General features: G+C 39.5%; 1 protein-coding gene across 6 annotated transcripts in view; it reads left to right on the top strand.

The window, feature by feature from the left end:
- The first annotated feature begins 8,296 nt into the window (after window positions 1–8,296).
- PHF6 (PHD finger protein 6) overlaps window positions 8,297–16,612 on the top strand; it is a 52,787-nt gene continuing 44,471 nt past the window's right edge. For 2 of the 6 annotated variants that reach the window (XM_028482405.2, XM_028482404.2), the window contains exons 1-3: window positions 8,300–8,484; window positions 12,421–12,604; window positions 12,841–12,942. In XM_028482405.2, the coding sequence (XP_028338206.1) occupies window positions 12,467–12,604; window positions 12,841–12,942 (240 nt within the window). In that variant the 5' untranslated portion in view covers window positions 8,300–8,484; window positions 12,421–12,466. Of the gene's footprint in view, window positions 8,485–12,420; window positions 12,605–12,840; window positions 12,943–16,612 lie in introns of all 6 variants that reach the window. The other 4 variants (XM_055081682.1, XM_028482406.2, XM_007101318.4 and 1 more) reach the window with 3 other exon arrangements.

Below are 16,612 nucleotides of genomic sequence, written 5' to 3' on the forward strand. Positions count from 1 at the left end.
TTGTGAGATTCAATCTCCATATATGCTTACACTTCCTGTTCTCTGCCATGCCCAGTCCCAAATTCTTTTCAGTTTATTGCGCATTTATGTTCTGTTTTGGTTGTTTACCTCCCTAAGCCAGTTGTATGTGCCCTTCTATCTGTCATCAAAATAACATAGTCATTTATTTAGTTTTCTTTTTGGGTGATTTCTGGGTCAAGCTGGAGTTGGTATTGTGATTGTATCATTTTATCTAACCTCTCAGAGCACAATATTCAAAATGTTAAAAATTAAAGTACCACTATCTCCATATAAATTGCAACAGTTAATCCACAGGCAAAGTCAAAGACAGAATGTTACAAATCATGACTGCAATACATGTAAATTACAAACTTAAGGTTGCATGCCTCTGAGTGATACAACAATGAATGATGGGCTATTGTGAACAGCGGATCATGGTTGCCAACATCAGAGACTACGGATAGATAATTGATGCCATATTCGTTGGACACTGAAAATAGCATTGCTTTCAGCCCCTGCTTTTGGAGCCACAGTATGGGTTTGGTACCTTTCCCTCAAACATGAGCAACCATTGCTGAAAATTGATTTTTTGCATACTGGGGAAGAGTTCACTTGGATGCAGGACTTTCAGTGCTAAAACTGGGACAGTACCAAGGAAATCAGGATAATTGGTCACCCTGTTATGTCTTTGGTAGCCTTCCAGAGCACTGGAAGGGCTGTTTTTGTTAGTTTTGTCCAGCTTTATAGTTGCTTTTGGGGGGAGAAGATGTGTTAACTTTCTTAATTTATCGTGCTGGAAATAAATCTCCCATACTATGTATACTACATATTACTTTTAGTGTGCCTCTCTTTTACTAAACTGTAAACTCCATGACAATGGGGAGTTTTGCTTGTTTTGTACACTGCTGTATCTCCGGTGCTTCTTCGCACGTCGTTCGTAGGCACCCAATAATTTTTTTTTCTTTTTTTCAATAAATATTTTTTGATGAATAAATGAATTAATGACACTTGCAGGAGTGTTGGAGATTAGATTGGAAGAGGGAAAATTAAATCAGATAGGCAAGTCAGTAAACTGGTAGAGTGGTCCAGGTAGGAGATGGTAGAGAGAGTGGAGGTAATGAATAGTAGGCTGATTTCAGAGATAATTAGGAGTCAAAATTGCCACGATTATTGATAGAGTAGAGGTGAGTGGGGGGAGTGAAATAGAGGGTGGTGTCAAGGATGACTCCTTGATCTGTGGCCTGCAGAACTGGGTGGATAGAGGTGCCACTCAGTGAGTTAGCAAACGGTGGACCAGTACCAGGTTTATAGGGAGAAGATCACCAGTTCTGTTTCAGACATACTGAGTTTGAGATGCTTTTGAGGTGACTAAGCAATTTCAAATAGGCAGTTGGATATATGGCCCTAGAATTCAGAGGAGAGATGTTGGCTGGAGAGCTAAATGAATGTTTTGTCAATCCCAGTGGGTGGTAAATAAAGTGGTGGGTGTGGATGATTACCAAGGAAGAGAGAGAACAGGGTCTAAGATCAAGCTGCAATTGTACTCTGCATGTGCTTAAGTTTTTCCTTGGATTAAAGAAAGGAAATCACTTGATTGTCGACTGGAGCCTAAGTTAGGATTTCAGATCATAAATGTTTTAATGATTTTGCAATGCAACAATTAGAAGAGGTTTCCAGGTTTTCTCCTAGTTTTCTTTTAGGTCCCATTTTTAGAGACGAGGCATGTTTCACGGCATACTTGGTAACCATTGGTTGTGCTTTTTTATTTTTTTAAATTTTGGTGAAGGTTCTGACTTTAAGTATTTCTCATGTCCTCTTGTGTGCTCAGCACTGTGCTAGGTGCTATGGAGAATATAAGAGATACCTACCCTGTTGACTCTTGAGGAGTCTTCTAACTATTGGGAGGAAGAATTGCATATTAAAATTGGAAGAGATCTTAAAGATAATCTCGTCTGATTTCATCATGTTTTTTAGAACCTGAAAGTGTGTCCCAGAAAGATGAAGTGACTTTTCAAGTTCAACATGAAGTGATAGAGATCTGATTAGAAGCCAGGGCTCCTGATTTCTGTCTAATCAAGTTCACTACTGTTTTTCACTAAATCACTCATTCATTTAACAAACACTGAGTGCCTAAGTGTTCTAGGCACTTGTGGTAAATTATGCTACTTTTTCATTAGCATTCACCTCTGGTGATTAATAGTAGCATCCATGATACCCTGGGCATTCAATAAGCAGACTTGATGGACAAGTGGATGTGGCTTACAGCTAGATCATCCACTTTCCATTTATAGCCATTTCTTCTCTTAATGCCTGAGGGAAGAGGAAGTAAGTGGTAGACTAACATATGAAGCAATTAGAGAATAACATAGTGTATACAGTGTGTAATTAATTGCTAAATTGCATTAAATGATTCTAAGTGCAACAGAGAGGTGTAGGAGCCAAGGCCCAGAATACAAGACAGCAGTCTCAGACAGGAAAAACTCTTCCAACAGCAGTAACCACTGGCTCCCTGGCATGTTCCTCTGAGAAAGTTCAGCCAACATTTATGGGGCAAGCACTATGGTAGGTGCAAAAGGGTAGAAAAAAGATTAGGACATGGTCTCTTCTCCCAAAGAGCTCACCGTCTAGTGGGAAAGACAGAAGTAATTATAATTTCAATATAATGTGGTAAATGATGAGATCGAGGTCTGGCCAGGATGCTATGGAAGCAGAGGAGGGGAGCTTCACCCAATCAAAGGGTAATTAAAGCTTCCAGGAAGTGAAGGGCTGACACCTGAACCAGGTTTTGAAGGCTGCTAGGTCCTAGCAAGTCGAAGAAAGCTGTCAGAGGAGTTGTAGGAAGCAAGAACAGCAGAAATAAAGAAACAAAGGCCTTTTGTCTCCCTATTCCACTTATCAGAAAACCTGGAGACAACTATAGCTACTCTTAAGTAGAACACTCCATATTGCTGCCCATAAAGCTAGCTCTTGTAGCTAATATTTATTGAGCTCTGTGGGCCAGGAACTGTGCCAGATGCTGGATGTGGATTATCTCAAGCAATCCTCAAAAAAAAAAATCCTTGAGACAGGTACTTCCATCATTCTCAGTTTACAGATGAGGAAACTAAGGCGCTGAGAAGTTAACCTGAAACTCGGATTTTTGTCCAGGCTATTTGGTTTTTGTCTCCTGGCACAGACTATATCTCATTGTGAATATTAGCTCCCCACAAATCTTATTCATATATAATTCCTCTAGTTTTTAGACTTATTATTATAATATGTGAGATTAGCGTAGACTTGTCTGATCATGTTATTTAACCAACAGCAAAATAGGGTCAGGGAACAAAGATGCTCAAGATTACCTGGGACCCAATGGCAAAGCCAATTAGAAGGACGTGTCCTCACATGTCCTCACTAACATCTATGTCTAAGAATTATATTTATCAGGATGAAGTCTCTTGGGCACTCAGGTGAAACTGATGACATGCCCAAGTGATGTTTTTTTTTTTTTCTTGTTTTCAGCTTGATGGCTATAGGTCTGTGGTTCTCAAACTTTTGTGTCTATCACAGTCTTACCTGGGGAGCTTGCTAAAAATATAGTTGCTGGGCCCCATTTCATATCTATGCCAGAATTACTGGGGTGGGGGGTTTGGGCTGCTGTATTATTAACAAACTCTTGAGATGATGTCATTCCATTCCAATTCCACTTCTCCCTGTTCTTCATTACAGTCTCTTTCCCATTCTCCATTTTCTACTCTCTTTTCCATTGTCCATTCTCCACACCCAGCTTCAAATTGCTAAACTAGGGAACGAGATCAACACAAAGTCTCCCGAGGCCCCCATCTCCTCACTTAGGTACTACGGTAGCTCCATAGGGTGGCCAACTACAACAAAAACTAAGTAGAGGGACTTCCCCGGTGGCGCAGTGGTTAAGAATCCGCCTGCCAATGCAGGGGACACGGGTTCAAGCCCTGGTCCGGGAAGATCCCACATGCTGCAGGGCAACTAATCCCATGCGCCACAACTACTGGGCCTGTGCTCTAGACCCCGCGAGCCACAACTACTGAGTCCCTGTGCCGCAACTATTGAAGCCCGCGCGCCTAGAGCCCTTGCTTCACAAGAGAAGCCACCGTAATGAGAAGCCTGCGCAGTGCATTGAAGAGTAGCCCCCACTCGCTGCAACTAGAGAAAACCCGCGCGCAGCAACCAAGACCCAATGCAGCCTAAAATAAAATAAATTAATTTTTAAAAAAACTTAAAAAAAAAACCTAAGTAGAAGAGCATAGGCACCAAATGCTGGTAGCCTACATTAGCAGGTAGACCAAACAGATGATATGGCAGTTAAGGGATACAAATAATAATAAAAATTGTCCTTCATACTTATTGGGGCAAGAACGTTAATGTACGTCATTATCTGTCCTTGTGCCCCATAACAGCTTTGCAAGTAACAGTAATCTCATTTGACTGATGTGTAAACAAAGGCTCAGAGAAGTCAAATGAATAACCCGAGGTAACTCTGCTAGTTAGTGGGAGGCCAGCAATTCAAACCCAGGTCTTCTGACTCTTAGGCAGCATCTCACACAAATATATAGCATTCTATCTTTTTTCACAGAAACATTTAATATACTTAATCCATCCACTTTAAAAATAAAGAATAAAAAATATAAAATGTATCCAACATACAAAACGCAAGTAGACTTCAGTTCCATGTAAGTGACATTTGCTTCCTTCTAACCAATCGTGCAAAATTTGTCCTAATTTTACAGTGGTTATGTGATTAATTGATTAAGGTCTTTCTCCCCCACTACACCCAAATGGACCATGTCCATATTTATCTAACACGTAGTAGGTGATCAATAGGTACTTAATGAATGAATGCATAATCCACTGGTGTTGATTACAGCTAGAAGGGAGTGAATTTAGGCACTAGGTGAATTTAGCCTTTGGTTTAGGCAGGAGCAGAAATGCTAGCGGTATCTTACACAAAAACACTGAAGATGGGGAAAAAATTACTTTTTAGTTGCTGGAGAGGATGAACTTGCTTGTACTAGACGTAGTGATTTGAGCTCAGGGACAGGGCTAATCTAACCAGAGCAGATGCAGTTGCTAAATGGTTGTTTACAGGGTAGTGAAAGTCAAGAGATTGTATCAATTCTACAAAAAAAGAACGAGGGAAGTTTCTTAATGTGTGGTCCTCAACAGACTGGCATCAGACTATCTGGGCAGTTTAAGAAGGCAGATTCCTGGACCCAAACCTTCAGAATCCTCCGGGATGGTGCCAAAGAAACTGCATTTTTAACAAACTTCCAAAGTTTAAGACTGGCTGGACTGGAAGGGGGTAGGGGTCTAGGACTCTGTCGAGGGAGAAGCCTGCATTTAAAAAGAGAAGAAGGGAAACCTACAAAAGAGACAAATAGCAGCCAGGGAGCCAGTCAGAGTCCATGTTACAAGACAAGGAAGGTGAAAGTTTCAGAACAAGTAAATGGCCTAAAGTGTCAAATGTAACAGAGACGTCAAGAATGAAGCCGGAGAAAAGTTGTGAAGATGGGATCCAGATTTTTCTGGACCTGGACCTGTCTTTTAAGACCCAACTCAAAACATTTCCTCCCCAGGGATGTATTTCCTGCTCCACTGGACAGAGTCCACCAAACTTTGCCCTATGTAATTCTATTATAGCATTTCACCTATTGCACTGAAATTCTGTTTTTCTTTCTCATTAGAAATACCTGTTTTTCTTTCGCATTAGACTGAGAATTCCTTGAAGGCAGGAGCTGTCTCTTACTCCTTTTCAAATGTCCAATGTCTGGCATAATACCTGGCATACAGAAAATATCTGCAAATGTCTGCCGAATGAGTGATGAGAGAGCAATCGGAGGGAAAGAACACAGTCTGGCAGTGAAGGTAGAGTCTAGCACTGAAGGTAAATGAGAGCAGGGCAATTGATGCTGCTAGAGCAGAAAATAAGTAGGGAATCAGTTCCTCCAGAGTACAGAAAAGATGTGATTAAAGCCACAGCTTTAGCTTTAAAAAGCAGAAAGGACAATTCTCTCTCTGAATCTTGAAGGAGGCCAGAGAGGATGGGTGTACAAGAGAAAGTAGCTTAGCTCAGATGGCCCTACTCTAAATAAGTCAGGAAGTTAAAGACTTTGCTGAGAGTGAGGTACAAAAAAAAGCAGGATCTAGGGCCTGAAGCAAAAAGTGAAAGGAAAAGGAAGAGTGTTGGTGGGCGTGTGCTGGTGAATCAATAAGAGATTAAGAGATCCAACGCTCTATCCTCAGGCATTGTTAAGAGCACATTTTCACAATCTGACTCCTTTCTGTAGCCCTTGAAATAACAGGCTGCATCTATCAGTCATGCTAACTGGAACTGGCTACCAGACCTGGGACCTGAAACTAACTGGAGTCACTGATCTCTTCTTCTCCTGAACTCTCCCTGCACTTCCTTTCCACCGCAAATGCACTTGCTGCAGTCCATCCCCTATAGTAGCTATTTGTCTTTTCCTTGTTAGACTGTAAATAGTTGAGGGCAAAGGCTGTGTCTTATTCACTGTTGCATTGTACCTTAGCATGGTGCTTTGTACATAATAGAGGATGTCTGTACCAGGCACACACCTAATATAGCATTTATCACATCATACTGTGTTTGTTTGCTTGTCTGTCTCCCTTTTTAGACCATGAGCTCAAGGTCAGGGATTGAGTTGATCTATGTCTCTCTTGTGTTTGGAACTTAGCAGCTGTGCAGATGTTTATTCAATCAAATTTTGTTAGAAGGAATGCATGGATGAGAGAATGAATAAAAGAGAGTAAAATATGGGGATTTGTGAAGAAATCTAAAAAGATGACATACTGCACGGGCACTAAATTTTGTCAATTACACAATCATCAGTCTCATCCTGACATCAGTAAGTATGTAAAGTTGGTGGAAAATGATGCTGGGCGTGGGGGGAGGACCTGTTTTCAAACACACTGTGAATATTTGGAATACACATTCTGGATCTTCTTATGCAAATTTCCAGCCACTCCCTTGCAAGGGTACAGGGCCTGGGTGAAAGGGCTAAGGGTCCTGCTTTGTCCACCCTTTTTAGGTACCTGTTCGTATGGGATACAAGGTTACATCAAACATGGTTACCGTTCCCTTGAGGATTACAATTTAATGTTGTCATTGCAGTGAAAAATAAAAAGAATGATGAAGCAGCATAGAAACAGCAGTGTATCAAAACAATGGAAATCCACTGCTTCCCCCCCCCCTTTTTTTTTACAGGAAAAATAGCTACTTGAAGAGCATTTTTAAAATTTCATTAGTTTGTTAGGACCTTTTTTTCTTTTCTTTTAAACCACTGGCTAGCAGTCTGTGAGCCCAGTAGAAAATAACAAAAGCTGACCCTTACATAGGGCATACTATGTGCCCAAGCGTTATTCTATGTGATTTACATATATTAACTCATTTCTCTTAACAATCCTATGAGATGGACACCACTGTGATCTCCATTTTGGATGTGCTGAAACTGAGGGACAGAGGTAATGCAACGTGCTCAAGGTCATAGAGCTAGAAGTGGGGGAGGTGAGATTCAAACCCACGCAGTCTGGCTTCATACATCAGAGGAAAGTGCTCAGTTTAGGTGTCGGGTTTACCTGTGTGAAATATGAAGAAAATCACTTATCTTTTCTGAATATGAAAAATCTCAGAATTTATACAGGGCCTGTTATACGCCAGGGACGCTAATACACGGTTTACTGGCATTATCTCATTTCTTCCTCACAATAAACCCGTGAGATACTATTTTTAATCCCCATTTTAAAGACACAAAGTTAAGGCACGGAGATGAAAAATGATTCGCCCAAAGATTGAAATCCAGGCAGACTGACTCCACTCTGAGCTTCTCAGTCTTTCCTGGCAGTAAAACGAGAGAACGGGGGACCTCAAAGGGATGCCACGAGAGTACAATGAAATAATGGATATGAAAAGGCCTCGGTGAACAAGTGCAAGGGATAAGGCCTACCCACTTGAATCACTGTTGAAAACTGGTTACCCGGGGCCTCTGGCCAACGGTTTCTAGTCTCAACCCAGCCCCTTCTCCGCCCAACCCACAGCGATATCTTTGAATCTCTTTCTCTATCTCTTCGGATCCTGCCCCCAAACACTTGGCTGAGCGGCGGACCGGAGAATAGAAGGTACGCGCGCGAGCAGGAGGCGGGGCCTGCCGCCCCGATCCGTACCGGGGGTGGCTTCTGCACATGCGTTGTAGCTCTGCGGCTTCAGCTGCCTCCTCGCTGCAGCCAATCAGGGCCCGCGGCGCGCTCGAGACGTATTAACGCTATGTGAGTCGTTGCGTGCGAGGGGGGCGACGTAAGGGCGCTCCGCGAGCCCGTCTCTTCTCGAATGAAAGGAAACAACCTCCGGCGACAGAGCCCCGGTCCCAGGCGCTGCCGGAGAACCAAGACCGAGTTCTTTCTCTTTCCCCTCATTGGCGCTTCTCCCCTGCCGTTCGCCTCTGGGCCCCGCCGGTGAGTCCCCACGGTACCCTGGGGCCCCCCATTCTCTGCCCGGCGGGAGAAGACAAGGAGGATGGCGGTGGCCAGGCCGCCGCCCCTGCCCGTTGTTAAGGGGGACTCTTGGTGGTCTCGCTTTATTGTCAGGGACCCCAGAAGCGCCGCTCATTGAAGGCGCTTGGCAGAGAGGCTGCTGAGAAAAGTGCTTCGGAGGAGCCAAGGGAGAGGTTAGGCTTAAGCCTAGACTTCGGGGGAGGGGGCGCAACATTTAAGGAGGACAAAATACCGGGAATTTTTAGTCTTTGCCATCGCTTAGGACATATTTGGGAAGGAGGGAGACTCCCAGTTTGGGAAGAGTGAGAGGAAGAATTGTTAGGATGGCAAGAAGGGTAGCCTTACGGAATGAGGAAAAACTCCGGGGTGGGGGGAATTAGGGGTGAAACTGAGATAGGAAACGAAGACTATTAGAGGGCGAACTCCTGGCGGGAGGAGGGTTAAAGAAAGTGGTAGGGTGATATTTTCCTGGATCCCGGAGGATTGGAAAAGGGCAATTAGGGGACCCTGACTTTACGACCGAAAGGAACCTGCTAAAGTGCTTTATTGGAAGATAGTTTTGCGAGTTTATCTAGCGCTTGATTAGAGGGAGATCTTGGAGTCTAGTGTGTATTGAGGAATAAATAACGGAGAGGCTCCGGTACGTTATGTGTACCATCCTTTATTATATGGACGAGCAGCACGGCATTCTTTTGAAATTTCTTCGTTTCGATATTCTGCGTGGAAGTTGAAAAATCCTTTAATTTTGAAAAACCTTTTCTTTTTATCGGCTTACTACGTAATATCAGGTCTTATTCATACAGGTCAAATTCTTTCTCTACCCTTGGGTTTGAAACAACTGGAAAATTCCTTTAGTTTCCTTTTGAATAACCGCAAAAACCAGTGCGAAGCATGTAATAATATCGTGCAACCAAATTCAGGTGCCCTTCCGGTTCATCTCTTATTCGTTTATTTCTCTCCAGTGTAACTTTCCTGACAGAAATACTGCTTCGTGGATCATGTTTATATATTTTGATCTGTATATTTCAACTTCCTTGCGTGTGGAATTGTTTGATCTTCCGGAACTGCAGTTTTTGTTTTGTTTTGTTTTTCTGTGAAAATGGTCTTTCAGATATCAGACACTGAATGAGCTCTCGAGTTGGTTCTTGAATGCTCTCCTTGATGTTTCAGGTTATTTCCACCTTGGTGCTTTAAAGCATCTTGGAAAATCTGAAATGCACTGATTGCTTCAGCCTAACTAATCGGGTTTTTAGATTTTTTCGGACATTTAAATTATGTTTCTCACGCTGTTATCTTTGCCTCTTTATTTCTGCTTTATAGCATTATCCATAATGCTGTGTTTCTTTTAAGGAAAAGGTTTCATTGTTGGGTGAAAGCATCAAAGTTTGATCTCTGCATGCCCTGAAAAACCTTGTAGACCAAAATTAAAATGCCATATACTGTATGGATCATTATGAACCCCTTAATATTGGTCCTTGGAATGCCCTTATTCTCCTCAAGTAGAGACCACAAATGTGACAGCATTAGATAAAAATCTGCATTTTTATGATAAAGACATTTTTACTAGGAGTCATTGTTTCCATGATGTTCTCCACTTCATGTTTTACAAGGAGGCTGTAAAAAAAATTAGCAAGATATGCACAGATGCATTATTTGAATTTTAGTGGAAAAATCCATTTACTCATTGCACGTTGGGGAAAGTTTTTAATTGGTTTGGTGCACTTTTGTGTGCGTTTCTGTTCACTTTACAAATTATATTTAAACTGATTACAGAAAAAATACACTAGAGTATTTTTGAATGCAAAATAAAGTGTACCTTTTTTTCTCTTTTAGATTTTGGGGTCTTTGATACCTAGAAAAGTAGGTTCTCAAAATTAGGATGAGAAATATACCTGTTTATAAATGGAAAGAGGCAGGATTCAATATGGGTAGAATTTTGGGGACACCATTTTCAGAATTAATTTTAAGAATAAAAAGTGATGTTTTAATCTAGGAATTTACTTTGTCTTAAGCTGTTTTTATAGCTTATGCTAAGGTTGTACAGAAATTACACATTAAGACATCTGTATAGATTGGATTAATAATGTGCCATCCTTTCAGCTGGCCAAGGATGACCAGGAGAAATGCTGAATACATTACAGTGCTTTCAGAGTGCTTACTGTTCATTGCACAGTAGTAAAGAAAGCTAATTTAGAACTCAAGTAGCAAATTCTGGTGCTATTTATGAATTTTGATGTTTTGCATACTTAATTCTAAAGATGTTGGCAGCTACATTCTTGATAAAGCAACTGAACACATATTTGCCTGAGCAAATGCAAACACACTTCCCCTTTTGTTTCTTTTGTTTCTCTGTTATGTTCTTTTTTTTTTTTTCTTTAATCCTAAAAGTATTTGCTGCCTGTTTTCAATCAGTTTCACGGTTTATAGCCAGTGCTATGAATACAGTACTGTTGTAAAGTATCCGATGCCATTTGGAAGAGTGAAGTATTTAAAATTGTAGATAGCATTAAGAGTTTGTTAAACCCATCAATGCAGAGACGGTCAGGGCCTTTGAAGTTTCCTTAAAGAGAAAAACCTGGATATAAATTGATGAGAAGACCTGTTTCTTTGTGCCTTTGTGTTCAGTTTTAAGTATTTGCATTGTTGTATTGTAAAGCACTGAATGGTTTGCAGCTACCACCTTGCTGGCTTCCAACTGCTCCTGTTCTTGTTGGTGAACAAGTGCTTCTCAGAAACAATGTAGTGTTAGTGAGTCCATTTTTTCAACATATTTTGAAAATGTTCAAATATATGGAGGAATGGAAAGAATTTAGTAAATTTTAAGACAAAAATTTGAGATTTTATTGACTGTAATGTGTGTTGTGGTAACCTGGGTCCTGAACTGCTTAGTTATGTTGATTTGAGAAACCTACACAATTCAAATAACTGATTTTACATTTGTTTATAGTCTTCTGAAGAATCCATGTTGAGATTGATTATCTAAATCTGAAACCTTCCATGTTAGAGCTTTTCTTCCCTTTTTTTTGTTTGACTATACTACCTATAGTTATAATTTGACTCAATTTAAGGCTCATTCAGAAAAATTTCCCATTCTTTATACAGTATTACTAATTAAAGTATGAAAGTTACTACATTTAGAACACGACTGTCAGTTTGTAACTTCAATAAGCAGACTTTTGGAGTAAATCTCTGAGTCAGATAATACAGTTGTTTTTATAAATGATTGGTTCCTAAAGTCTGCGGTTTTGAATAGACCGGTGTAAAGCTTAATGTTTGCCTTACTTGCAAAAGGAATACAATAGCAAAAACTAATAAAGATGTATACATGATTTTTTTAACTTGAAAATAATTCAACTTTTAAAAATAAGTGTTCCAAAGTCATGGTTATGTAAATTCACTTCTCATTTGTTGGATTATCAATATGTGAACTTTAAGGAGTTGTGCAGTTATAGAATTCTGTTCACCCTGGATATTGTGTAGTTCTCTTATTAGTTTTTGCTCTGCTCTTAGATGTATAATTCTTTGTCTCCTTGAAGGGGCACCTAGCTAGCTATACATGAAAAATGTTTTTCATTAATTATGTCAGCAGATGACTATTTTAATATCATACACTGTTTGTGTTTTATTTATCCATGCAGAAATAGTTCTAATTATTTCACATGTCCCTTAATTTGAGAGCAGTTTGATTTTTCTCAGTACTTCATTAACTTATCTTTATGCATACGCTGTACATTTTTTAAAATTACAGAGGTTTGAATATTAATTTGTCTATACTAAATAGCTATTTTTAAATGCGTATATTAAGACCTAGGTCAAATATTAAGCAATTTATATTACTGTGTAAACTGATTTTTAAAACAAAATTAACCATTTTGTTGCCCTTCTTATTCTCTGTAGCATTTCTTGAGACATAAAGTGGCATTCTAAAGGCAATTTAAAAATCATGTCAAGCTCAGTTGAACAGAAAAAAGGGCCTACAAGACAGCGCAAATGTGGCTTTTGTAAGTCAAATAGAGACAAGGAATGTGGACAGTTACTAATATCTGAAAACCAGAAGGTGGCAGCACACCATAAGTGCATGGTAAGTATGCCCGCAGCAAGCAAGAGACCTGAAACCATGAGAATCTTAATAATGAATATTCCTGATTACGAAACAAAACAAAACAACAAAACCAGTTAAACTTCTAAGAAATGGTTTCTCACTAATGCTATGCCATTTTTACTTGAATATTTCCTTTTAAATTTAACATCTTATTCACTGTTTCACTGTAATATCTTTATATATGAACCTTAATTTTTTTTAAATGTAATTTATAGCTCTTTTCATCTGCTTTGGTATCATCACACTCTGATAACGAAAGTCTTGGTGGATTTTCTATTGAAGATGTCCAAAAGGAAATTAAAAGAGGCACGAAGCTGGTAAGTTGGTATTTCTGCCTCTTGAGAATAAAACTTACTTTAAGCTCATTAAGGAGGAAATTGCTTATTTAGAGTGTATCGTGTTATTAACTGAGTGTAATTTTTTTAAATTGCAGTCTTATTTTTTTCCCCCAAATCAGCAAATCGCAAGGCTAGGTTTAACTTATTTGTCAATCAACCAAAAAGGAGTGTATCAATATGTATATTATCCATTTTTTTTTTCTTTTCAAAAAGAATTAAAATCTTCTTGGAGGCCATGTTGACTTACAAAACAAGCAGTTTGCTTAATTTGAATGTTTCACGTGTTAAAGTCTTCATTCACGTATATTTTGATAATTAAAATTCTGAAATGTTTTTATTTTCCATTAATAAAGTTATTGTGATCATTACAAATGAAGATGACAGAACCGTTTCAACGGGAAAATGTCAGTAGTTGCTGCACAACGTGTTTTACCGTGGTTCAGCTTATACAACACAGCATTTCTGACTTTGGATAGCTTTTGGTGAATCTTACAGTTTTTCTGAAGCTGTGCTAAGTGTAGTGTTCCTGCAGTTGTCTTCACTACCAAGTAACCCGTTTGGCAAGATACTGTATTGCTCTGTTGGAGAGGTAGTGTCGTCTCTGTTGCTATTTAATACATTATGGTTTACATTGAGACAGTGTCTTCTCATTTGGTTATTTTTCTCCTCTGAGCTCTTTATTGAAATTGCATCTGTAAATGTACCTTCAGTAGCTCCACTATCAAGTGTTTCATTATTTTAAAGATGGGTTTGGCAGAACGTATATCTATGTTCTTAGGCACTGAGTAATCTCATATTTCATAAAGAATCTACTGGGAAGGGGGGGCTATCATTTTGATGTCAGGAATAATCTATTTTGAAAAGTACTCAGTTTTCTAGTATTAGTTAAAAAAAAGCAAAGCGATATGAAGAAGTTCAAAGATAACATTTGAGATTTGTTTTAGGATAAATAGTCTCAAACCCTAGACTCAGTATTGGCGCAAATGGGAATTCAGAGGTCAGACAGTTTTTGTTGTAGTGAGACCTTAACTGTGAAAATGTTTATCTTCCCCACCCCCAAAACTATAGATAGCAATAGAATGCTGCATTTTTTAAAAAATGCGTTTTTTTTTATTTGGTGGTTTTAGATTTCTTCATGTTACTGTGGCTTGCTGAGTTTTGAGAACCAGAGCAGTTAGGTTTTTATTTCCTAGTCCTTAAAAACAACTTTGGGTACAAAGAAAGAATACTGTTTACTTGAAGCTAGTTTTACTGTAACCCTTATCACCCCATGATTTATTCCTTGGCATTATGAGTATTCCTGGAAAATGCATCTATATCCTGACTTGTTAACATTTTTGCTATTTGACATGGCTGCTCTAGTCAGAACAGGAGCAGTTTTGGTCCCTGATGTTACTGTGTTATTAACAAATGCAGTGCCTAGTTTTACATGAAGCAGCAGCAGACATGTGGAAGTATTGCTAAATTCAATGGAGATTTAATTTATTTGTACCTGTTTGTGCAGAAAGCATCAGAACTTTGTACAGATTTCACTATTATAAATTGTTTTGATTAATTTTTAATGGTATGGTGTAGGGAGTTAATTTTTTTGCCCAAGGGTAGTGAGTTATAAATAACTAAGCTTGTTCCTTGATCTAGGGAGTAGAACAGTATTGGAGGTTAAGACCACAAGCTTCAGTAACTAACTACATGGGTGACCCTGGGCAAGTTGATTTACTTCTCTACACCATGTTTTCTTCACCTGCCAAAAGGTGATAAACGGTAGTACTTGCCTTCCAGGGATATTGTGAGAATCAAAAAAGAGACTATACAGGATTTAGCATGGTACCTGGTACATGGTTAAGACTTGATAAATGGTAGCCCCTGTTGTAGTTATTGTTTGTAAGTAATAATAAGATCCTGCTAATATTGTTGTAGGCTAATGAAAAGGATGCTGGGCTGGGAATTCATGAGGCCTGTTTTTTTAATAACTGCCACTGACACATTATATAACTTTGGACAAGTCACCAGCAGTAAACGGATAATGCTGTATCACTGCTTACTAAACAGTGATGTTGCATAACTGAAGAGTGCTATAAGAGATATAAGGAGTTACCTTAGGAAAGGTGTGGGTTTTTTCTTTTCTTTTTTGGCCATGCTGCATGACTTGTGGGATCTTAGTTCCCCGACCAGGGATTGAACCTGCGCCCTTGGCAGTGAAAGCATGGAGTTTTAACCAGCGGACCGCCAGGGAATTCCCTTAGGAAAGGTGTTTTGTAGCCATTTTGAGGCCGTGGGCATCCAGCATTGAGGAATAGTGCCAGAAGGAGAGAACTTTTGAGCCAGGTATATAATTTTGCTCCCTTTCCTTCTCTTAAAATGTCAGAATTTAAATAATTTGCATAGGGGCTAGGACTGGAGTAGCATTTGTATGTTTAATTTTGAAATAATTTTTAAGTCTCCTTTTAACCTTTAGTTTTGTCCCTTCCATTACATCATTTTTACGTGAAGTACTATCAAGTAACCAAAATTCCAGATTTTGGTTTTCTTATTTACTTTTCCCTGTGTAGATTTGTCTAAGCAATAAAAGGGCCATAAATCAAATAGAAAGGGAGGAAAAAAGTGAAGAGTTTCATGTAAGTAGGTAAGCTACATGTAAACTAGATAATCAGTTTCCCTAATTGACTTTTTAAGGCATTTTATCCTGTGGGTCTGCCCTGTCTCCTGTTCATCTAGATTTTAGGTGAAAAGTGGGTCATGAATTCCCGTTGAAAATAATGAAAAACAGGAGTGCTGGTCCATGGGTGCTTTTAAGACAGGTTCCAGTCTGTATCTCGTGCTGGCTCCAGAGGTTCTCACTTGCCCCAAAGAAAAGTATAAAGAGAAGAGTCTGGGGTTTGAGGTGAAAGTATATAGGCGGCCAGATGGGTCAGAGTCTTGAGAGGATGAGAAGTCACATTAGAGCAGGAGGTATGGGTGGCAAGTGTGTTCTTGCTGCCATAGGCCATTTTCCAAGATTTTCATGTCAGCCATAAGAATCGGGGAGGAAAGCCATTCTGCACGAACATATTCATCTCTTTTACATCACCTTTAAGCACCAATATGGACCAGGAGACATTTGCCAGCCTACTAAGGTTTTTATAATTTGAGACTCTGTTTTTGCGATTAAGACAGATTTTTTTTTCCAGAATGGTTTCTAGTTCCTCTTGAATTCATATGTGGAGACACCACATCTGTACCATCTACTCTTATTCTCCATCCATCTAGCCAAGAAATGCAAATTTCCAAGTAAGATTATGAGTTATTGTTGCTGTTTTCATTTTGTTTAAGGAGACACTTGAGTATATTTGAAGAACATACTCTTGCTGGATGAAGCTAAGTGGTGAGATCATTAAGAGTATCTACATCGGGGGAATTCCCTGGCAGTCCAGTGGCTAGGACTTGGCACTTTCACTTCTGGGGCCGGGGTTCGATCCCTGGTCAGGGAACTAAGATCCCACCAAAAAAAAAAAAAAAAAAAGAAAAAGAGTATCCACATCAGATAGTTACCGTTCAAATTGGTACCTATGTCACATATATCACAGACTCTAGGAACAGAAGGAGTTGAGAGGCCATTTAGTTCACTTCCCTTCCCCTTAGGCAAGATTACCTAAAAGCCATGTAACATAGA

Source organism: Physeter macrocephalus, chromosome 21 (genome assembly GCF_002837175.3).
Source record: "Physeter macrocephalus isolate SW-GA chromosome 21, ASM283717v5, whole genome shotgun sequence".
Classification (NCBI taxonomy): Eukaryota; Metazoa; Chordata; class Mammalia; order Artiodactyla; family Physeteridae; genus Physeter; species Physeter macrocephalus.